This window comes from Notamacropus eugenii, chromosome 1 (genome assembly GCF_028372415.1).
Source record: "Notamacropus eugenii isolate mMacEug1 chromosome 1, mMacEug1.pri_v2, whole genome shotgun sequence".
Classification (NCBI taxonomy): Eukaryota; Metazoa; Chordata; class Mammalia; order Diprotodontia; family Macropodidae; genus Notamacropus; species Notamacropus eugenii.
In genome coordinates this window covers 603,533,528-603,557,569 of record NC_092872.1, presented here as the reverse complement: position 1 = coordinate 603,557,569, position 24,042 = coordinate 603,533,528, and the positions used below count along the sequence as shown (strand labels likewise).

Here is a 24,042-nt window from a genome sequence, read left to right as displayed (position 1 = left end):
GTGATCTCGCTAATGCTCTGCATAAGAACTTTGACCTGCTCTGTTTCTGACATGTTCTAATTTGTCCCTCTTTAGATAGCCTGGTGATTCCTTACCCCACTTCTGGGAGGTTTTTGTTGGTGCCAGACTTAGCTTGAACATCTGATCACTTTAGCCTTCTGTAGCTCAGAACTCCCAAGCTCAAGTGATCCACCAGCCTCAACCTCCAAAAGAACAGGAATTATAGGCATGTGCCACCATGCCTTACCCATACTTCTTCCTACCAGTCCTCATATAGCATGAATTTGAGGGCTTCCTTTGTCATGATTACCCTTCTCTGAAAACTTTCCAGTTCCATAATGGTGATGATGATACTTAGTATAACTCACATATATAAAGTGAAAAGACTAAAACTGAACGTAAAAATGAATAAGCTTTTTCTTTGACTTTATGTTTATTGTAGTAAAACAAAAACACTGTGAGTTAAAAATATTTTAATGGTTTCTTATTATCACTCTTTCAAACCACTTTTCTCTTACAGTTTTTTTTTTAACATTTTAATAAGTCAAATTACAAACCTTTGGAGAACTTGTATAGCAAATAAAATTGTGGTGAAGGTTGATTGGTAGGAATTAGCCATTGTGTCTTAATAGGCTTTTATCAGGTCCAATGAGTCTTTTCCCAGATCTTAAGAAGGTTGTAAAAAGAAAAGAAAAAAAGAAAAGACAGAAAGCAACTACTTCTCTAATAGAATTGTTATTTTCCTCAGGACCTTTTTCTTTCTGTTTTTTTCTTAATGTTATTTTTTATTCTCTTTTTAAGGACTTCCTTATTTCATTAAACAGCCTGAGAGCATGAATGTTAGCAAAAACACAGCCTTCAATCTCACCTGTCATGCAGTGGGACCTCCTGAACCTGTCAACATTTTTTGGGTTCGAAATAGCAATCGTGTTACCAACAAGCCAGAAAAATCTCCTTCTGTTCTAACTGTCTCTGGTAAGTCACACTGTGCATTCTTTTGTTAGAATTGTGATTGGTGGCAAGAATTTAAATTAAAGCTTTTGATGGGAAACTCTCCTTTGTCTCATCTCTGAGAAAAGACCATTAGATTTGGCAATAGAGATATTATTGGAAAAGGCAGTTTTGGAGAAAACTATTTCATTTCAGTAATGGAGTCGTACACCAGACTTTAAGGGGGCTGGGAAGTGTGTGAAAGGAGAGAAAGAAGAGGCAATGTGTGGAGACAGGTTATTTTTTGTTTTCCTAGGAGTTAGACTGTGAAAGGGAAGAGAGATATAGAATGAATTAACTGAGGGGATCCTAGGGTCAAGTGAGTTTTTTTAGAAGAAGCAGAAGACTTGGATATGTTTCTAGGTAGCAGGGAATGATCTACTTTACTTGATAGGGAGAATGAGAGGGAGAGGCAGAGGGAGAAGAAGGAGAGAAAGAGAGAGAGAGAGAGAGATGCAGAGACAGAGAGAATGATTATGGATAGAATCTTCTTGAGGGGATGGGATCAAAGATTCAAAGATCAAAGATGGATGGGATCCATCAAAGGTGGGCTTTGGTTAGTAAAAGGATATCCCTTCTTTAGATACTGGAGTAGAAGAGGAGAGAATTGAGGATAATGTTAAAGAATTTTGAGATTTAGAGTTAGGAAGAAATGTGACTGCATCATGGTGAAAAACCTCTATTTTCTCAGCAAAGTATGAGTTTAAGTCTGCTGCTGAGAAATTGGGGGAGCTAGTGGATGGAACACAGGATCCTGAGTCAGGAGCACTTATTTTTAAATTTTGTCTTAGACATTTAACCTCTCTCTGCCTCAGTTTCCTCAATTGTAAAATGGGAATAATAACAGCACTTACCTCTCAGGGTTGTTGTGAAGATGAAATGAGACATTTTTAAAGTGCTTAACATAGTGCCTGGCACAGAGTTGGTGCTATATAAATGCTTATTCCCTTTCCCTTATCTATAAAATGGGAATAATTATAGCATTAACCTCCCAGGATAAAATGGGATAATATTTGTAAAGCACTTTGCAAACCATTGCATCCTATATAGATGCTTGCTATAATGATGATGTGGTGTGGGAGTCCTGAAAATAGAAGAAAAGCTTTGAAATAACTGTTCTGAAGAGTATAGTAGAGAATTAATTAGGGAACAGTAAAAAGGTGATCTTGTTGCTTTCGGGGCTTGGTTGATATTTTGCCTTGGATCCAGTCATCCCTGTTCCTAGCAGCCGAAGAGTCTGGTAGTGGGTGGAAATGAGGGCTGAGGTTTGTAATGCTATGAGCTGCACATTGTGTACATTCTCTTCTTTTAAAAAAGGCTGTAGTCCTCCGTTTTATACTCCCACATGGTTCACATCCTACTGCCTCAGTGATATGGAAACGGCAAGTTACTTCTTGCATGCAATAATAATAATTAAAGCTATGCAGCTTTAATAGCTATAGTTATAAAGCTTTATGTACTTTCTATACTCCTGAAAGGAAAGAGTATAAAGGGGGAGGAGATGATGGTCAGCAGTCTCAAAGGCTACAGAGAAGTCCAAAATGATGAGACCTCAGCAAAGGCCATTGGATGTAACCATTGAGAGATCATAGATCAAAGACGCTCATGTTGGCATCTTTGAAAACTTTGTATCTCCTCCAGATTCTAAGATAGTGCTTTGTACACAGTAGACGTTTATGAAATATTGCTTGGTCGCTCTCAGAATTTTTATATCAATGGGCCACTCATTTGACTATATCTTTTATTTTATAATGGATAGAACTGTGAGAATTTCTCTTCACACTGAAAGTGTGTCAGAGGTGGACTTTGAATGCAAGTTTTCCTGATTCTGAGGCCATGCCTCCATGCACCATACCACACTCTCCAAACATGCTGGGGTGAGGGGGGAAAGACATTAAATTTCTAACTAATTATAGTATGGAAGGAACAATGTTTTCAATTTCCACCATAAATACTATAAATGTATAGACACATGAAACTCAAGGGACCTTAGGGATCATGCCATTCAACAGGTGATTAGATTGAAGTTTGGAGACACTGTGACTTGCCCAAGATTGTGCAGCCCAGGCTTCTTGGTTCCTAGTCGAATGCTTTTTCTACAATACCACACTGCCTCCGTTATACTATGGGTCAGATCTTGTCCTTTATATTCACTGTTATATTCTGTGTCTCTTTCATTTTGCTACAGAAACCTGTAATAGAGGTATGATTCTCATCCTCTGACCACAGTTTTATGGTGGAGTTCTGCCAAAGCGTAATTATGGGATTAGTCATGCTTTAGTCTAAACAATCTTTAATGTGTGGTTTTAAGTGATGAGTTCATCACTTCATTGGATGACTACAGTAATCAAATGGAGAACTATTTATTTGATATTTGCCAAGGTAGTAAATATCTTTATCAGTCACTTGAGAATGGCAAAATGGGGCTCACAGTCTTTATTCTTGTTTATATAATTCTTCCAAATTTAGCTTTAAATGAAAAACTTTGACTTAAATTTAGTCTGCTAGGTCTAAATTGAAACCTGTTTCTAAACAATTATAAAGTATTCCAGAGAAGTCAGACTATTTTCTCATTTTTTAAGGTTTTTGAGGTTTCGAAAGGCAATTCAAGCCAATGCTAAAGACTTTAGTGATCCAGGGAAGTACCAGAGTGGGTTCCAAGATTGTTAAGTTTACATTTACACCTGAGAAATCGGCAAACACCAAAATTCGAGTCTTGATTCATTTTTTGTTGTTGTTGATTGTCTAGACTTCAGGAAGTGTCATATGCAGATCATACTTTTAAGTATGTCCTGTGTACATTCTGCTCTCCTCCCCTTTGTTAAATATTTACCAAGTAACCCCTGGTGGTGACCTGTTAGAGGGGCTCAGGTAAGTTAGATTGACCCAGTACCTATCCCCAGAGAGCTTATAATCTTAGCACCAGCATGACTAGGAATGAGAAAAATAGAGTAATTTGGATTTATAGAATAGTTTTTCCTTTTTCTCCTGCTCCCTTATTTTAACCCCAAAGGAATCCCTGGATTAGGCATTATTATGCCTATTATACAAACCAATGCATTTTAGTGAATTTCCACACTGCATTTTATAAATGTTAATGTTATATACAGGGTCTTTTTCACTTTACCAAAGAAAGGCTAGAAGTCATTCTCATCCTCTGACCATAGCTAATTAAAAAGTACTAGCACCCAAGTGTCATGCCTCCTAGGACTACTAGAATACAGCAAGTACTTAGTAGATGTATTGATTTGACTAGCCAATATCTTGTAGTCAGCCACGCTCATTTTGAACAAGTGTGTTTTTTTAAAAGCAAATCTTGGGTGTTTTGTTTTTTAGCTTACAAGTTAAGTATGAGAAAAGGGCTAGTGTCTGGAATTTTGCTTCTAGTGGCATAGTTTGGCAAGCTCATTGTTTAGACAGAGACATTTACTAAGAGTCAAAGGAAAGAGCACTGGACTCAGGAGACACTTGAGTTTGAAGGCTGCCACTGATAATTATTAAATATGTTTTCTTTCTGAGGCTTAGTTTCCTCATCTGCAAAATGGGGTAATAGTGCCTAGAGTACCTAACTCACAGGTTGTGCAAGAATGTAAATAAAGTGAATGTAGATGAGAGCAGTCATTATAGAATTACAATATATACTTAGTCAACTTGACAATTAGTTGGTCATACAGGCTTTGTCTGAAGATCTCTAATAATGGAGAATTCATTAACTCTAAAGGCAGCCCTTTTGGATAGCCTTAATCGTTATGAAAGATAACTAGGTGGCTCAGTGGATAGAGTGTTAGGTCTGGAGTCAGAAAGTCCTGAGTTCAAATGTGGCCTCAGACTCTTACTAGCTGTTGTGACCCTGGACAAGTCACTTAACCCTGTTTGCCTCAGTGTCTTCATCTGTAAAATGAGCTAGAGAAGGAAATGACAAACCTCTCCAGTATTTTTGCCACAAAAACTCCAAATAAGGTCACAGAGTCAGACATTATGGAAAAACAATTATTAGGGAGTTTTTCCTTTACATACAGTCTAAACTGACCTCTCTATAATTTCTACCCATTGTTCCATTTCTGCTCTTCCCTTTTGGGATCACACAGGGAAAAAAAAAGCCTCTTCCATTCTCTACATGATGTAAGCCTTCAAATACTTGTCCATCCTAAATACTGGCTAAATATTTTTGGTTCCTTAAACTGATCCTCATCTCAAGGATTTTCACCCTCCTGGGTGCTCTGTAGCTTATCTAGGTCCTTAGAATGTGATACCCACAGTTGAACATTCTAGCTATGGCCTGACCCAGGACTTATTAACGGTAGTACTATTACTTTCCAAGCTCTCAATACCAGTTTTCCATTAATGCAGTCTAAGATTATGTAAGTTTTTTTGGCTACTATATAACATTGTTGACTTGTTGAGATTGAAATCTGCCAAAATGCCCTAATAATTTTCAGACAAGCAACAGCTTCCCCCATCTTGTACTTGTGAAGCTTATTTTTTGAACCCATTTTTATCCCTATTAAATTTCATCCCATTAATTCCATCCAACATTTTAGCCTGTCAAGATCTTTTTGGATTCCTTTATCAGCATTAAGAGGGATTCTTATATCTCTTCTCCCTAGAAAATAATATATAAAGTATTGTGGGCAGCCCATGGCTAGATAGAAAATAAAGGCTCTTAGCCTACGAGTGGATTTAAAAAAACCCTTCATCTTACAGTGGCTTCCCGGAGCCCTCAATTCGCACATTTTGTTGAGAAGGTCATTAAAATAACTCTGGTACTATGAGTGCCTTGCATTGTCTTATAGGTGAAAATCCTTTTTGATATTAGATGAACATCCATTGTGAAAATCCTTTTTGATAGTAGATGAACATCCATTGTGAAAAACTCAGGTATATATATTAAACAGTTAAAAATTCTAGTAATTTGAGTACCATTGGCCCAGAATTGTGTTTTTCTAAACTGCTAGAATATAGAACTCTGAATAGAAAAACAAAAATCCTTCAATAGCTTTAGTCATTTGGACAGATATGGACAAGCACACAAATTTGTGAACAGGAAGGTAAGGAATTTTCCTTCCATAATAGTTTTTTTTTCTGATATCATAGTTATTAAGGAACCATAGCTAATAATTGCTTTGTCATTGTTCTGCTCCAAGCCCCAGAATAAAAAGCTGTGCCCTGTGAGCTTCAGTTATAAGGTATTCGACATATTGTCCTTTGTTCGTGGAGATGATGCTTCTGACCCCCCATAAGAGGACATGGACTTTGAGGAGTTATTCCCCTTATGGGGAGAGTTTGTGTGTGCATTTTCATAAAGGTTACTAGATTTAGGGTATAATCTTTGGTCAGGGAACGGAGTAAAATTAAGTCATCTTTGTGGAGATCGCACCCATGAGTGCGGCAGTGTGTTAGAGGCGAGAAAGTCCCAGATCTGGGAACTTGACTGTCAGTGTTGACTTTGTATTGGATAAATCACTTTATCACTCGTGGGCTTGGTTTCATTTTTTTTTTGTAAAATGAGATGATTGGACTGCATTATCTCTAAAGCCTCTGCCAGCTCTAAATTTATTATCTGACCTTGGTCTCATTTGTACCATATTTCTACAAAACAGTGGTGCTTATTATCATGTATAATTTACCTAGGCAGCTAGGTGGTTCAATAGATTGAGTATACAATGGTACAATGAACTTGGAGGCAGGAAGAACTGAGTTCTAATTCTGCCCCAGCTACTTATTAGTATCTTGCCCCTGGGCAAGTCACTTACCCTTTCAAAGCCTCAGTTTTTTTTTCTGTAAAGTTGGAATAATAATAGCACCCACCTGTCAGGGTTGTTATGAGACTCAAAGGAGTTAATATATGTAAAACACCTTGCAAACCTTAAATTGCCGTATAAATTCTATTGTTGTCATTATTGCCTTACATGCATCTTCTCCTTCTGTGTACTTTACACAGGTTGTCCCCCATTCCTGGAATGCAATCCTTTTTCAGCATCCTCTCTTAGAACCTTAATTGTTCTTCTAGGCTCAGTTCAGATACCATCTTTTCCATATGGCCTTTCCTGACACTCTCAGGTGAAAATTTTCTCCCCTCTCAAAGACTACTAGAGCACTGAGTTGTCCTTTCTCGTTTCTCCTTGTCACACTCTGCTTTATCTTATATTTACCAGAGTATGTGATATATCTCTCCAGTTCCTCTCCCTGCTCCTCCCACTGCACTACCTTTTAGAGAATATAAATATCCCCTTGATGCTGAGGAATTTATTACTTTAATTTTGGATCTGCATCTCCTACACATTTCCTTGCACATGGTTGATATTTAATATAGCTTTGTTAAATTTTAATTTGTTGAATGAATAGATGAAGACAAGGTGAATATGATTACTTATGATTCCTCAAGTTCTGTGGTCCCATTAATGGGATCATAGTTACTCCCCTAAGAATTTCCTTGTACATCTGGCAAGAAAATGACAACTTAAGTTTGTGGCTTGAACAGATTCCTTGGCAAACCATTAGGTCTCATTACTAGTAATTTTGTTGCCTGGATAAACTGCATGTAACATACCCTTGAAACAACTTTTTAAGGCAAGTTCATTTGTTGGGGAGGACACAATCCTCTAAGGAGTGAGACCCCAGGATTTTGCCTTGTGATGAGCCGAGAAAGGCCATAGAGTAGCTTTCTTGAAGTGAGGCTCTTGATGGCTGATGGAGTAGCGTGAAAGAGCCCCATATGATATCTTCCCATTTTAAATAACCACTCTTCCTAGATGCCAAGCTTCCTTGTTTTTATCTACTTCTGAAGGAGATTCAAGTGCTATCAATAACCTTCAAATTTTGATGTCTTGTCCACTGATGCCCCGTATGTTATGACTATGATCCAAAGTACTTTGGAACTCTTTGACATCCAAAACATATTAATTTTATTGAGAAGATTTTGAAATCAAGTTTGCCTCTTTGCAATGTCAGGGTATTATCTAAAGGAGGCAGCTAGGGGTGCAATGGACAGAGAGGATTAGATCTAGAGTCAAGAACACCTCAGTTCAAATCCTACCTCAAATTCTTCCTAGCTGTGGCAAATCACAACCTCTGTCAATCTCAGACTCCTGGCCAAGGGTGAGGAAAATGGGGATCATAACAGCACTTTCTTCACAGAGTTAATAGAAGATCCAATGATATATTTTTAAAACACTTGGCACAGTACCTGGCACATGGGAGGCACTTAATAAATGTTTCTTCTCTTTTCCTCCCCAAAGACCTTTGTTTTTGATCTTCATATATAACATGAGATTATCCCTCTAATGACATAATTTAGAACATACAAAGCAAAATAATCCACATTTAAACATCTAAAACTGTATTTTTTTTTTTAGAAAGTAATCAACTTCTTTTGACCTCCAGTTCTATCTTTTATGTTTTTAGGTTCTAGGTCACAACAAAACAGAAATTAATTCTTCTTTATTGGTTGTTTTGATAGGAAAGTTAATGTTAGCACAAAAGTGGAGAATTGTTTATCTGAGTCATTAATAAGATTGCTTAATCTATAGCCTACGGGATTGGTCCAACTTTGCTTACAAAAGAAACCAAAAAAACAAGCACAAAACATTGTTTGACTTCCCTCAGCAATTGTCCAGGGACATCCTGTTACTGAATGTTCCTTAAAACTGTTTCAGAGGTTCTCTTTGCAAAAGTGCCCTAGTTTTTGCTTGTGAAGGTGTTTTCCAAAAGGATACAAAGAAGAGGACAGGGATGTGCATATTAAAAAAAAAGGTTTATTTTAGATTAAAAATAAATATTTCTTAATTGTATCATGGCATCATATGCGGTATAGAATGGGATACTCAGTGAAACTCTAGAAATCACTGCCATGGAATAGGCATGCTTGGTCGTGAGTCCTTAAGGCACTTAGGACTCTTAGGACCAGAGAATCCTTGATAGTCCTTTTAATTCTGAAATCTGATGCTAGACAACTGAATTTTTGCCCCTGTCCCATGACAGTGTCATTTAACTTTAAATTGCTTTCATCTTCTGCACATTTTATAAAAATAAAGAGGAAGACAAAATTATTTTCTGCCAAATCTAAATTATTTTCCCATGTTTACCCAGCCCTATGTTTTCATATTATGGAATCACAGAATTTCGGGTCTGGAAGTGACCGTTTAGTATTCTAGTTCAGCCTATAACTTTCCTTGAAAAGGAATCCCCTCTCTAGCATAACTCCCGTGTCACCTTTGCTGGAAGGTGCTCCTCTAATGAGAAGGGAATTTTCTGCCAATGCCTTATCTTTGTGGATAACTTCTTTAACACCTAAGCCAGCCTTATAAGTAAGCATAAAAATAAGCACACATACATTTTGTAGCAACCTTTCCTACTCCTTTGGCTATGAGAAGCCAAAGTCCATCAGATCTCCATTTTTTTCCCCTTGCTACTTTCCTTAGATATATTTTTAGCTCTTTGGGCAGGTGACACTTAGTAACACTGACCTGGGTGCCTACTGACAATCAACTTTCTTATCTCCTAAACTGGCATAGCCCTTCTTTTATGCCAGTTTGGCCTGATTTCTTTCCACTGCAACCTTTTTGTCTCTCTATTGTCCAGAAAGCCACCCACTTATTTCTTGAAACTGTACTGCAACTTTGTGCCTCCCACTCATATTCTGAAAGCTAGTCCTTAAAGATAGCTAAAGTCAGAAAGAAGACTCATGAAATCTCAGAGTTGGGATGGATTTTGGAGGTCAGCTACTTCCACCTTATACCATAATGGAATCCCCACTATAACATGCCCTGCTGAAAAGCCCTTCACCTTTCTGATTGCCACCCTTGGGACATGCTCCAGTTTATCAACATCCTTCCTAAAGTACAAGTCATGTATCATCAGTGTCCCCATTTTATTCTTCTCTTAATTAAGTGCACTGAAGTTCTCAGGGGCACAGTAGAAAGAAGTAAAGACATATCTCTAAATAAATGGTGGCACTCTGAACTGCTGAGAAATTCTCATTGTGTGAAATTCTTTCTGTGAGACCCCCTTCACAGAGCCAAGCCTTGGGCTTATGCAGCAACATCTCATTTCTTAGAGGTCTAAAGTATTTTCTACCATTGTTGTTTAAACCTCATTCCACTCACAGTATCCCTGTAAAACAGATAATATGTTCTAGAGAATGATTCTTTCTGATGAATTCAAGAGACTTGTGAGTTTTTCCTAGTTTAACATTATTTCACAGTCCTTTTATCAGAACACCATGTGGCCTGGGGGCTCATGCTGGCCTCAGCTGCACCTCCCACCCTTCCGTTCAGTATTTGGAAACCAAAATAAAGTATTTTTGTTATTCATTCTATCTGTTCAGAAGCGCAGCGTCAGGGAAACACAAGTGGTCTGACTGTACAAGATTTCCTTCCCATTTTTGGCACAAGTTCTTCAGAACAGAACTTGACCAATAGTGCCCTTTTCTTGAGAGCAATGTTTCATTCGAGGCTAGTTTCTTTTAAAAGCCAGAAGCCATTCAAAACCAGCTTTGTTTTTTTTTAGGTTTTGAGAAAATGAACCCCTTCAAAAATAAAAATAGAAAAAAAGTCAGAGTTTTGGATTTGGAATAATAAACCATAATTTGTTTCTTTGCTGTTGTTAAGGGAATGAGACAAGAGAGTCTCCAAGATCTTTTTCTGTTCTACGTTGATAAAGCTCTGATGCTCATTCCCCTTGACCTTCTTTCTCCCATAGGTCTTGCTGAACCAGCAACATTTAGTTGTGAAGCTCACAATGATAAAGGGTTGACTGTATCCAAGGAAGGACAGGTTAATATAAAAGGTAAGTGGAAGAGGTACTATTACGTATTTGTTTTCCCATATTGCCTTATGGTGCGTAGGGAGGACACCCTACTCCCTGGCCACATTGGAAAATAACAACCTTTATTCCTAGAAGAGGCTCTTTGAGGACTTTGTAGAATGGGCTTTGTGTTGTTTGCCAGGGCAAACCAAACCCTTGAGTAAGGGAGCAGCCAATGGTTTGCCCTGAGGTTGGGGGGAGGGGTTGGAGAAAATGAGTCAGTTACTCCCTTTTCAATCCTCTACACTGTTTCCCTTCCCTACCTCCCACCTCCATCTCCCCTGGGCTACTGAGCCACGATAACACTTGTCTCAGGTTCCAGTTCACCCATAGATTTATAGGGAGATAGGAGTATACAACCCTGGGGTATATAACCCCTGGACCAAAGCTGCATAAATTTTAAATTTGAAAGGAAAAAGAAAGTCCAAATGTCAGTAATTACTTTTCAGTGAATCTCTATGCAAATCATCTCTCACTCTCACAAATGCACACTCATACATGTATTAGTTGTCATGCTTATTAAGAGTTTTCCCTTTTTGTAGTACTTTGTAAGATTAGGAGGAAGTTTTTAAAAATCAGCCATAGTCCATTGAACCTTGCCCCTGAGAACTTTGTAATTTTGACTGAAGCAATATAACTTGGACATTTTCAGTTGGAGGCAGAATGTTGTAGAGTTTTTTGCAGAAGAAGAAACCCAGATTCTAGTTATAACTGTAAAGCTATTTAATTAACTAACTATACAAATACACTAACAAATTTAATACAACATGGAGAAGCACAAAATGGTATAAGATCTCAGAGAAGGAAGAGACTATTTTGGGCTAGAAGATGGAGAGAGAATCATAAAACAATTTATATTTGAAGCAAGTCATTTAAGCCCTCAGTATCCCATAATTCCTAGTTCTATCATTCTGTGATTCTATGATAATTCAGCAAGTATTTATTGAGAGCTTATTCTTCATATCTTGCAGGTCTCTAAGGGAGATACAGAGATAACCCCTGATCCTTGACCTCAAGCAGCTTATAGTCTAGGAGGGAGAGATAAGAGATCGACATAAGTCAGAACTAGGACTAGGGATAGGCAGATAGGCCAGGTAGCCATGCTAAAGCGTGGCACAAAGTAGAATAGTGGGAGAAGGGGATAAAAAGGAGGGATACAACAAATTATTCTTTCCAGAACTGTTTATGTGAACATATTTTTAGGACCCCCAAATTCCTCTCACTTTGGATGTAGGTAAGTAGAAGGAGATAAGATTGGATAAGTTGGTATCAGGCTGAGGACCTTGAAAGCCAGGCTAAGGAATTTTAATTTTTATTTGGCAGGTAGTGGAAAACTGTTGAGAGTTTTCAGCAGAGGAGTGAGGTTAGCAGAGTTATGAATTAGGAAAACTAATCTGGCACCTGTGGGTAGGAAGAATCCCTGTAGACAGGGATATCTGACAGGGAGGCTTAGACAATAGCAGGCAAGAAGTTCGTTGCAGTGAGAATAGAAAGAGTGATGACAGAAATAGATGACAGTGAGGAAGCTGACTAAGATTTTGCGTCTGAATGACTGGAAGAATGGTGATACCATTAATAGAAAAAAAAGGAAGTTAGGAGGAGAAGATTTCAGAGGAAGATGAAGAGTTCAGTTTTGGACATGTTGAGTTTAAGGTGCTGGTGGTATTTTGAGATAGATATGTGTAGGGGGTAAAATGTGGATCTACAGCTTAGGAGGATGATCAAGGATGTGGATGGATTTAGGAGTTATCCTTCTAGAAATAATCATTGAGACTATGGCAGCGATGAGAAAGCAATGGGAGAGGCTGTAGAGAAAAGAGAGGAGAGAGCATCCCCACCTTGGGGAATGTCTCCACTTAGGAAGTAGAAGGAAGAAGTAGAACCATCTGGTCACTGACTACTGTGTATCAGAGCTCAAGTTCCACAAGATCCATTAACTTAAGCAGGTTTCTCTGTAGCATCAACAGGCTGTAGAATTTTCAGTGTGGTTAGAACTATGGCTTAATCTATGTGAATCTCCTCCATTCATACTCCAGGGCATCAGGGTGGCTTCATCACAGAAGGTATAATCTATTGCTTCTTTCATAGTTCATCAGTTTGGTGCATAAAAGGAGTAGGAAGAAAATCTTTGGTATAATAAAATTGCTAAGAAAAAACCAAACCCTTCATGTAAAGAAATATAGGTTTTTCAAGTAGGCTGTGAGTAATTTGGGACAAAAAAATGAACTATGTCATAAATCTAAAGGCTTAAATCATCTTTTAAAGAATGCAGAGCAGAGTTATCAAAGATGTAGCTCCCCTTTTCCTAACATTCCAAAGTGCAGCTTAAATCAGATTAAGATGTAATTGGGAAATGTTTAACAAAACAAATTAAAAAACAATAAAACATAGATAATGTTAAGTAGTGATTTTCTAAGTCAATATATAGCCCATGGGGATCCACTTGGATTTTGAGTTTGACACTGCTGATGTAGAGTTATACTTCTTTTGAAGATAAACAGTTTGATGGTTTAAAAGGGTCAGAGAAAGAACTTTTATCTAAAACTGCTAAAATTCAAGTATAAAGAAATGTAATTGTCAGAGGCACAGACTATTAAATTGAACCTTTTCAGGTGGAACTACAGGATATCATGATCCATCAGCAGCTCATTTGCATATAACTGTTTTTAAGGGCTAAGTGGGTTAAGCTCACAAACTAAAAAATCAAATAACTGGTTGGAGTCAATGAGATGATTAAATATAAACCATTAATTTCATAAGGAAGGGTTGTGAGTTTTTACCTCATAAGTGAAAAGCGAGTCTATGAGGAAACTCAAAGTAGTAAATAAAGACTGAAAAACCTGATGAGTAAAGACTGAGCACACTGCAAGAGGTTATAAAAAAAGGCAGGGCAGCTATGTGAAGAAAGTGGAAGGTGGAGTAGTTAGCTGACAGGTGTCCGCAATGAGCTTCCATGTTGGTGAAATAGAGATTCCAGCTACTTAGACAAAAGCTTCAGTGTCAGTCCTATGGAAGTGTGAGAAAGGTGAATCCTCCCAGAAATGCATATTGTTTTGTCCTCTCCTACCACTTTTGGCTTGAGAGGAAAAGTAGAGTGGGGAAGACAAGTTTTGTAGCTACTTTGCTCCAAGCTAATTGGTCATGGTAGCATTCTGGTACGTAAAGAATTGGCTGATCTTTTTTGCTTTGCTGAGCTCCAACCCAATATCTTTACTGAGTTACGTTTGCAACTAGCTGATTGGATGATGCAGAATCGATAAGTGGATTGTTGTTTGGGGTTGTCTCCATTAATCAGAGAGAGCCAGACTAGTAAACTTTGCTGTTTTTTACCTTTAAGAAAATTGCTAAGTTAAGAATGTAAAGCTTTTTCAGCTCTCTTCTAAGAGTTATTGTGAGTTGAAAAAGCTTGTAAGGGCTTTGTTCGGTTTTAGAGCAGTTTGCTAGCTAGAGAGTAGGGAGGAATAGAAGGGGGGGAGCATTTAGTAACTTCCTGTGGTATAGATTTCCTTGAATGTTTCAATAACACTAAGGCCTGAAGTTCAGTTTTCAGTTATCTCTAGCACCTAGGTTCCTCTTCCAGGTTTCTATAAGTGTATATCCATTCTCCTCCACAGATACTGAATTGGTGGGAGAGTATAACCCAAGTTTATGTGTGGACTCTGATATATTTCTTATGACTGCATTTGCTTTATTTGAGTGCCTGTTATGGTTATTACTATTGTTTTCACCTTATTTTTAAATAAATGGTTAAGTTTAAGATCTAATATGTCATCATTATGAGTTAAATCAAAGCTGGTGAGGGTTCAAGTACTCTAGGGGTTGAGGAGGGGGAATGTATACCCCAAATAGGGTTACTTCTTAGGACACTGAGAGGATCTGAGTGTAGTGTTGTGATTTTGGCTCTTCTGTGGGAACTCGTGTTTGTCAGTGTGAGGATATATATATATATGTTGGTATGGGCAAGTAAAGCTGGAGAATAAGTAGGTGTCTGAATAACTAATTTGAGGTACTACTCTGCTCCTGGTTTCTCACATATGCCCTAAATAAGGTTATGCAAAATAAATGCAAGTTAATTTTTTTGAGGGGAGGCATTAGTAGCAAAGGGGATCAGAAGAAGATTCATGTAGAAGAAAGTACTTAAGCTAAGCTTTGTTAGGAGGTAGAAGTGAGGAGGGAGTGCATTCCAGGCATGCTGGACTACATATGCAAAATCACCAATATGGAGAGGAAGTTTAATAATGATGATGATGATGATAGCTAGTATTAATATAGCTTTTTAAAGTTTACAAAGTGCTTTACAATTTATCCTCACTAATGCTGGGAGTGCTCTTTGTTCTTGTTCAGCTGTTTCAATCATGTCTGACTCTTTGTGACCCTTTTGGGGATTTTTTTGGCAAAGATGCTAAAGTAGTTTGCCATTCCTTCTCCGGCTTATTTTTATAGATGAGGAAACTGAGGCAAACAAGTTTAAGTGACTTGCCCAGGTTACTAAATGTCTGAGGCCAAATTTGAACTCAGGTCTTTCTGACTCTAGATCCAGAGCTCTATCCACTGCACCACCTAGTTGAGTATTAGGAATGAAACATAGCAAGAAAATTAGTTTGGCTGGATCTAAGACTACATGAAGGGGAGTAATATATATAATAAACCAGAAAAGGTAGATTGGCACTAGAAAATTGGAGTTCTGGGACAGTAAAACCTCTTATCCAAGGTAAGATGCATAGGTACCTTATAATTTAATTAGATTATTACCTTTTATTATTTTGCTTACTATATTAAAAGTAAATGTTTATTATCTTTTAAGTTAGTATAATTTACCTTTAGATGACATTTAAGAAAAATCAGGAATAATTTATTACTATACTGTAACTAAAGGGTGCTGGGCAGGATACTCTAATACTTTTAGTTTCAACAAACCAGTGAAGTCTAGGTTTCTAAAGGTCCCTGTCGGAAGGTTCGTTTGATATAAAAGGATCAAACTGAAAGTTCATGGCAGAGGGACTGTATGACTTCCTTCCTTCCTTCATTCCATATCCCATTATTATAACTTGCATAAGAAATGTTAGGAATTCCAAGAATTCATGAGTGAGAGTGACTCCATGGCGGGGGAGATATAAAGATATAAAATTTACAATATTCAAATATTCTAGATTTTTTTTTTAAATCTGAAATAAGTAGCATTTGTAAGTTATGCACCTTCAGCTATAAAAGCCAATAACTGTTCAAGTACTTCAAAGCTGAATGATTTAGGATAGCTTTGCAAATAATATATCACTCAGTTGTTTAGGGTGAATTCTACTTCATGTTGTGTTAGTCAAATATAATGTTGATTTTACCTAACTCTGTGCTTTTCTGATGCAAGGGCTCAAGGACTGATTCATTTTTGTAGGTGGTTGTTTATAAGACTTTAAATAGAGCCCTTTGAAAAACCTTTGCAATTTGAAGTCAGACGTGGGTTTGAGATCCAGTTCTTATACTTACTGACTGTATAATCATGGGCAAGTGTTGTAGCCTCCTTAGGTCTGTTTCCTTATCTGTAAAATGCCTCACAGATTTGTGATGAAAAATGCTTCATAAGCATTAAGGCACTGTATCAATGTGAATTTTTATTATGTGCTTAGTCCAGCAATAAATGTTCTAAAAACAAACACTTTTGACTTCTTACTAGGCATACCTGGGAGACTTAAGGGCTGTGATTATAGAAGAGCTGAAAAAGGGATGAGATTTTTCTAGGGAGGGAACCTTGACTCTGTTTAAGTGGTGTAGTGGAAAGATTGGTAGATATAGTCAGAGGAACTACATTTGAATCCTGGTCATTTATTACTTTTGTGACACAGACATTTGGGTCTCAGATTCTATGTCTGAAATGATGCAATTGAAGGAGGTCTAAGGTCCCTTTGAGTTCTAAATCTTTGCTATTATGACTAGCTAGCTTTCTCTCTCCCCTCCCCTCCCTTCCCCTCCCTTCCTCACCCCTCCCCTCCATTCCCTTTCTCTCTCTCTCTCTCTCTCTCTCTCTCTCTCTCTCTCTCTCTTTCCCTCCACTGATGCCAGAATCTCCACTGAACTTTGGGAAAAAAGTTCCAGATCTTCAAACTTTGTTTACATTTAGAGAATAGATGTACATACAATTGAGATAAGAAAGCTGACAACTATTCATATGTGCCCATCTGCAGGTAGAGCTACAAGTTTATACCTGTTTCTATATCAGGTAAAATTCTTTTGTGTTTCAGAGAGCAAATTACCAGATTTCAGATCCACCTTAAATTTTCATTAGAATGTTATGCATGACTATTCCTCTGCCACTAGGCACTATTTCTTTGTAGCTGGAAATTTTTATTGAGTTTATGGTAGTTCTTGGTCTATCAGTAAGGTCATCAGCTCTTGGAGAGCAGACTTATCAGATATATCTTTGCATCCCTTGTGACCAATATGGTACCTGCAAATAGGAAGTAGGTAATTAATGAATACTTTGAATTAAATATTCCTTTTCCAAAGTATGAATTGTTATTTTTCCCCATATGAAACACCAGGAGACTTGAGAATGACTATGTTATTGACATATTTTTAAAAAAATGCATTTTATTGATGTGATTTACTTTCATATCAGCTAGATTATGCCTTTTTATAAGACAGAAAAATGTGCATGTATGAAGCTAAAGATAGCTAAAAGCTCTCTTTATCTGACTCTGTATATGATATTTTTTCTAGTAATTCCCTACCTCTCTGAAGACACATGCTTTTGAAGGACTTGGATATTTACTTGTTGTCATTGAGATATTTTCTAATTTTTGTCTTTTCCCTTAGCCATTCCCTCTGCACCAAGTGAAGTCAGCATCAAGAACAGGACTGCACATACCCTCCTGATATCATGGGTGCCAGGCTTTGATGGTTTTTCTCCTTTTGTCAATTGCAGTATTCATGTAAGTGTCAGCCCTGCAAACTTTGGAATTCTGGACTTTTTTTCTCTCTTAGAAAGGCCATCTATGATTTATTGCCCTCATAGACAGTATCTCATTACTTCTTAAGGGTTGAATTCTTGTTATTCAGTTGTTTTCAGCAATGTCTGACTCTTAGTGGCCCCATTTGGGGTTTTCTTGGCAAAGATACTGGAGTGGTTTGCCATTTCCTTCTCCAACTCATTTCACAGATGAGAAAAATTGAGACAAACAGGGTTTAGTGACTTACCCAGGGTCACACAGCTAGTAAGTGTCTGAGACCAGATTTGAACTCAGGTATTCCTAGCTCCAGGCCCAATACTCTATCCACTGTGCCACCTTGCTACCCCTTAAAGTTTGTAGATCACTTTATATACATTATCTCATTTGATCCTCACAACAACCATTATTAGTTCCATCTTACAGATGAGGAAATTAACAAAGAGGTTAAATGACTTGCCTAGGATCATATAGTTAGTAAATATTTGAAGCAGTAATTGAACCCAGGTCTTCCTGATAATAGATCCAGAATTCTCTCCATTATTCCATGTTTTCTCCTGGCTCTTCACCCTGAGAAAATATCTATCTTCTAATATAAACCAATGTTACCTATTCAGCTGATTCAGTGGTCTCGCTATGGACATATCTTCCACTTGAAGGAAGCCCTTCTCTATTTTCATCTCGCTGGTATGAAGATCTTATTTACATAATGATCCTGAGATTGATGAAAATAAATTGAAATGTCTTCATTCAGTTTTCTGAACAAGACCAACCATAATGTCAACTAAAGCTGACATTAGTACCATGGTTTCCGTTGAATTCTATGAGTGTCGACACCCTGGTGTTGCATTCCCAGTGCCAAATGGAATTTGTTTTTCTACATAGTTTCTTCTACTTTTTTCTAACAGCTGCTTTAAAGAGGCTTTGCCAGGAAGGGTAACAAGATGGTAGCATTTGTTAAGATAAGTCAACTTCTAATCTAGTCCAGTCCAAAAAGCATGTAGTACTCACTGTGTGCTAAACAATGTGTCTAGGTGCTGGGGGTACAAAGACAAAATTAAGAAAAACACTCTTGCCCTTGAGAAGCCTATGTATTTACTGGACAGGAATGTATATTAATACACATACACACATATGTATATATTAATGTGGCATTTGTGTATATAAATATTAATGCAATAGTTTTGGGAGAAAACTTGAATCCCAACAACTAAGGGGATCTAGAAAGACTTCGCATAAAGGTGGCGTAAGACCTTAGCTTTGAAGGAAGCTGGCATTCTAAAAGGCAAAGGGGGAGGGCATTCTAGGCTTGGGAGATAGCCCATGCTAAAGCATGGAGTTGTGAGTTGGAGTACAAACTTTTGGTAATAGCAAATAGGCCATTTTGGCTGATACATAGAAGGGGAATGATATGAAATAAGCCTGGAAAGGTAGACTGGAGCCATTTAATTTAGTGAAATATTTTCTCCTAACTCTTGGTGTACTTAATTTTTAAACCTACTAAAACTGTTCAATAGTAGGAATTTACATTGCACAGACTTCCAGCACTAGCTTCACCTTGTGTTTATGTTGGACTTTTCTTCAAGGAGCTGAAAGCACTATACTTTAATAAAATGATATTATCATACATATTACACTTGTAAAGTGAGGAAAAGTTCACTTTTCCATTTTATAAATAAATAAATTTCTTCTTAAAAAAACAAACTACCAGTTATTTGTGACTCACCAACATGCCTCTAAGTCTCTTTTATAATAAGGGCTGAGCATTTTTCAGAAATTAAGAACTAGATTCCTGATCCCTATTATTCTAACATGACTAAGGTGAGTGGTTAAGTGCGTACAGGGATAAAAGGAAAGGAGTCAAATGCACTAAAAGAATTAAAATTCTGTTGTGGGGAGGTAATTTGCAAAGTGGGAACTTTGCATGTAACTGTGTTGTAGTAGAGGACTGAACTTGGAATTAGGAAGATCTGGGTGCAAATTCAGCCTAGGATAATAGCTTGTGTGACCAAGTTGCAAGTCATTTAACTTCTCTGAATCTCAATTTTCTCATCTGTAAAATAAAGATAGTCATGCCTATTATAATTACCTCACATGAGGGTCAGATATATTATGTATGTAAAGTATTTTTCAAATTATAAAATGGTATATGAATGTCAGTTATGGCTGTACTTACTGTTATGAGAGACTAGGACTTGGCAGGGGAGGGAAGAGAATTTTAATAATCTGAGGGCTCTGGCCCTGGAGGGGGAAGCAGAGAGATCTCCAAAAACAAAAGTCATCTGCCTCATAGTTTTGCTTGCAACATGACAATGATGCCAACCACACCACTGAAAATTATCCTTAGCATCTAACGCTATATAGTGCTAAATAAGATCCTACATGACTTTATGAATCCATGGTGCCCCCACCATCCATTCTGACCACCTGTTCTAGACCTCTTCTTTTCTGCTTAAAGTTTAAATCGAGTTGGCTTCACTGGACCTACCATATTCTCATGCTATATTATAATAGTGTGTTCTTATTCTTATAGAAACCAGGTATGGTTTTGAGGGGTTTGTCCAATTGACTACACTTTTAGATTATGACTTGTTAACAAATGAATGTTTTGGATGAGATTCAAATAAAAACACTAGGAAGACACACCCTTGTGTTTCCCTTTGCCCTTGCATATGAAAGATATAGTGTGCTTGGGCCACATCTTTCATTTCTGGTTTTTAATTGCACCATGCAGCTCTTGAAATTTCCTATCTTTTCTTTCCCTGGCATGTTATCAGGAGAGGCTTATAGGATCCTTGTAATCCCGTATAGCGTTCTCCCGAATCCCTCCCTTTGTGCAAAAATATGTGTCTGAAAAAGCAGCTCAGGAAATGAGAGTGGGAGGTGGAGGGACAAAGAAGTTTCCTTTGATTTAGTTTTTGATGCTTGGTCATCAGGAAGTAGGTACAGCCTTTAAAGCCCCAAAACAAAATACAATTCCTAGCAAGTGCCAGGAATCCCCACGGGATAAACGCACATGATTTCTTATGGCTCCTTCCAATAGCTTGTCAGTATAAACTGATGAAGTTTTGGCAGCTTTGTATAATCTGATGTGAGCATGAGTCATAGGGTGAAACCCAAAGCTTATAAACACTACCAGCCATGAGAAGCGACTTTACTCTTCCCTCTCCTGAAAGGTCCAGCTCTAATTGTTTTTTCCTTATTACAGAGGGCATTTGGAATCCCCAAAATGTATATTGACAGTAGTTTGGCCTGGATTTAGATATTCTAAAGTAAGAATAAGATTTAGATATTCTATAGTAAGAATAATGATATTTTACACTCTATACAGGAATTACGACATGAATAAGAGGAATAAGTTATATGACTTTAAAATCCCCCTAGAGTATTATAGTATATGGCTGCCAAGTAGAAGCTGGGACAATTGGACATGCTGCAGAGTAGGTACCATCAAGAACCTTTGACATCTGAAAGCTCATGAGTACAGCAGTAGCAAATTTAGATATGAACTCCGATGAAATATTTTGTTCAGGGAAAGCATAACTAGGGCAAGGTGATTGGGGCTTTGTCCCAAGCTATAGAATTAAGAGGGTATTGACAGCAATTGCAGTCATTTGACAGCACAGAAACAATAGAACCTGGCTTCTCCTTGGCAAGAATAATTAAATATTAAATTAAGTTAAATAATGAAATAGGAAGCCACCAGATGGCACACTGGAATGAGCGTCACCCCTTCTTCAACCAGTTCCCTTTCATGTGATGGCCTTCCTAGCTACATATTTCTGTCTCCTTGCAACAGAGTGGTGGGTCCTCTTATCCTTCCTATTCCTGGCACACAAATTCAGAGCTGCAGCTGTGGTTTAGGGGGTCACTCTAGGAAGGAGCAGAGAAGTAGAAGAATTGTGATATAGGGAAAAAAATACTGGATTTAGAGTCAAGGGCCTGGATTCAGAGCCTGATTAATAATAACAACTAACATTTATATGGCATTTACTCTCTGCCAGGCACTGTGCCAAGCACTTCGCAATCATTATCTCCTTTGATCCTCACAATCATCCCGGGAGGTAGGTGCGATTTATATCCTCATTTTACAGATGAATAAACTGAGAGTGTTGAATTAAGTGACTTGTTCAGGGTCACACAGCCATTAAGTGTCTGAGGCTAAATTTGGACTCAGCTCTTCCTGATTCCAGGCCCAGCAGTCTATCCACTCCACCACATAGCTGCCCAGTTGTGGTTGTGATTTGCTACCTATGTGACATTGGTCAAGGCACTTACTTCTCTGAGCCTCAGTTTTCTTATCTCTGAAATGAGGGGATTGAACTAGATGATATCTAAGTTTCCTTTCATCTATTATTCTAAATGTTTTCCCATATCTGCAAAGTATTTTTGGCATCTTTCAGGAATCCAGTACCATTTTCTTTTAACCACAGATAAATTAAGAAGACAATATCATGAATTTATCATAGCACTGTTAGTCTGGGAAGTAGTAAATAAATAATATTGCTTCCCTTTTAATGTTGCTTCCCTGTTAGTAAAAGAATAGCTTATTTCAATAATTAGGTAAGCATTTATTAAGCTCTAATTATGTGCTAGGCATTGTTCTAGGTGCTGAGGATTCGGAGACAAAAATAAGAGCAGGGGTGGGGAACCCATGAGGCCACATGTAGCTTTCTAGGTCCTTGGATGTGGCTTTTTGACTGAGTCCAAGTTTTACAGAGCAAATCTTTTTATTAAGGGGATGTGTTCTGTGAACTCTGGATTCAGTCAAAGGGCCTCACTTGAGGACCTAGAGGGCCACATGGTGGCCTCAAGGTCACAGGTTCCCCCACCCCTGAACAAGGCAGTCCTTGTCCTCAAAAAACTTAGAGTTTATGTGAGGTGGGCATGGGAAACAGATTACAACATAAGCACAGGTAAGAAGATGAAAAAGATATTCAAAATAAAAGCAGAGTAATTGGAGGGAGCACTAACAACCAGGGGAACCAGAAAAGGTCTCTTGTAGGAGATGGTCCTTGAACTGAGCCTTGAAGGGAGCTAGACCTTCCTAGAGATGAATAGGAGGAAGGAGAGCATTCTAATCATGAGGGCTAAACACCGAGACAGGTTAACAGGAAGTAGGATGGTTTAGCTGGCACATAGAATACATGAAGGTTAATGGATAATTAGCCTGGGGACATAAGCTGGAGCCAAATTATGAAGGGTAAAGTCATTTAAAGAATGCCAGATAGATGAGTTTGTATTTTATCTTAGAAGGCAGTAGGGAGCCACTGAATCATCTTTATTAAGTTAAGTATCATTTCTATCAAATTGTAGAGACAAAGTAGCTTACCCTCACTAACTGGGTCAGTTGGAAAGCTGAGGGAGAAGTTAGTAGTCATGCCCAGTTTTTGGTGTTGGTTCTGGGATTATTGAAATTAGCCTTTAGTGGAGTAAATTTTTTACCATTCACTTTTTAAAAAGTATCAATGTCTTATCGATGACTTTTTTGCACTAGAATAATTTCCTGATATAGCTTTTCGCACTCTTACCGAACCATCCTTTGTAGAAAAGAAAAAGAGGCAGAATCCAACCAATACATTTATTGTGTGTGACTGCATTAGCCACACTTCTCACACCTCATCTCCCTCTCTTGCTGGGAGTCAGGAAGTGTGCTTTATCGTCTCTTTTCCTGGACCAGTAATGGTCATAGGATCAGAGGATCATAGCTTTAGAGTTCTAAGGACCATAGAGGCAATTATGCCCAAACTCCTTATTTTACAGATAAGGAAACTGATGTGCAGATAGGAGAGATGACTTGTGTGGATTCTATAGCTAATATCTGATGCAGTATTGGAACCCACATATTTCTGCCTCTAAACCCTGCATCTACTACATTATAGTTAATCTGAATTTATCTATTTTTATTGTTATTTTCTTTTTTAATTAACATTTTTATTTTGTTCTAAACTTAGCAAACACCAAATAAAATAGACATTTTAATATACATGGTATAACAGAAGCAGAGGATTGTCATGAAACTGAATATTTATATTATGTGCCACTTGCTTTTTCTTTTAACTATATAATAAATTCAACATGTGACATTCAAAACTGTCTGCTTTGTTTTTCTGATCTTTAAGTTTTCTTTGGTGCATTGAAAAAAAGGTGCTTCAGTGATCCCCTTTTCTTTCTTTCTTTTTGCTACCCTATCCTTGACTCCCCTTACCTTCCAAGACACCTCTGTACCCCCAATAGAATACAAAAACAAAACCCTGATAACACATACATACATAGTCAAGAAAAACTAATTCCTATATTGGCTATATCC

General features: G+C 37.7%; 1 protein-coding gene across 2 annotated transcripts in view; it reads left to right on the top strand.

Annotated features, from left to right (window-relative positions):
* Positions 1-24,042, top strand: part of MERTK (MER proto-oncogene, tyrosine kinase) — a 132,389-nt gene that overhangs the window by 55,428 nt on the left and 52,919 nt on the right. For both annotated transcript variants that reach the window (XM_072634677.1, XM_072634676.1), the window contains exons 4-6: positions 802-975; positions 10,690-10,776; positions 17,602-17,717. In XM_072634677.1, coding sequence (XP_072490778.1) covers positions 802-975; positions 10,690-10,776; positions 17,602-17,717 — 377 coding nt within the window. The remainder of the gene's footprint in view (positions 1-801; positions 976-10,689; positions 10,777-17,601; positions 17,718-24,042) is intronic.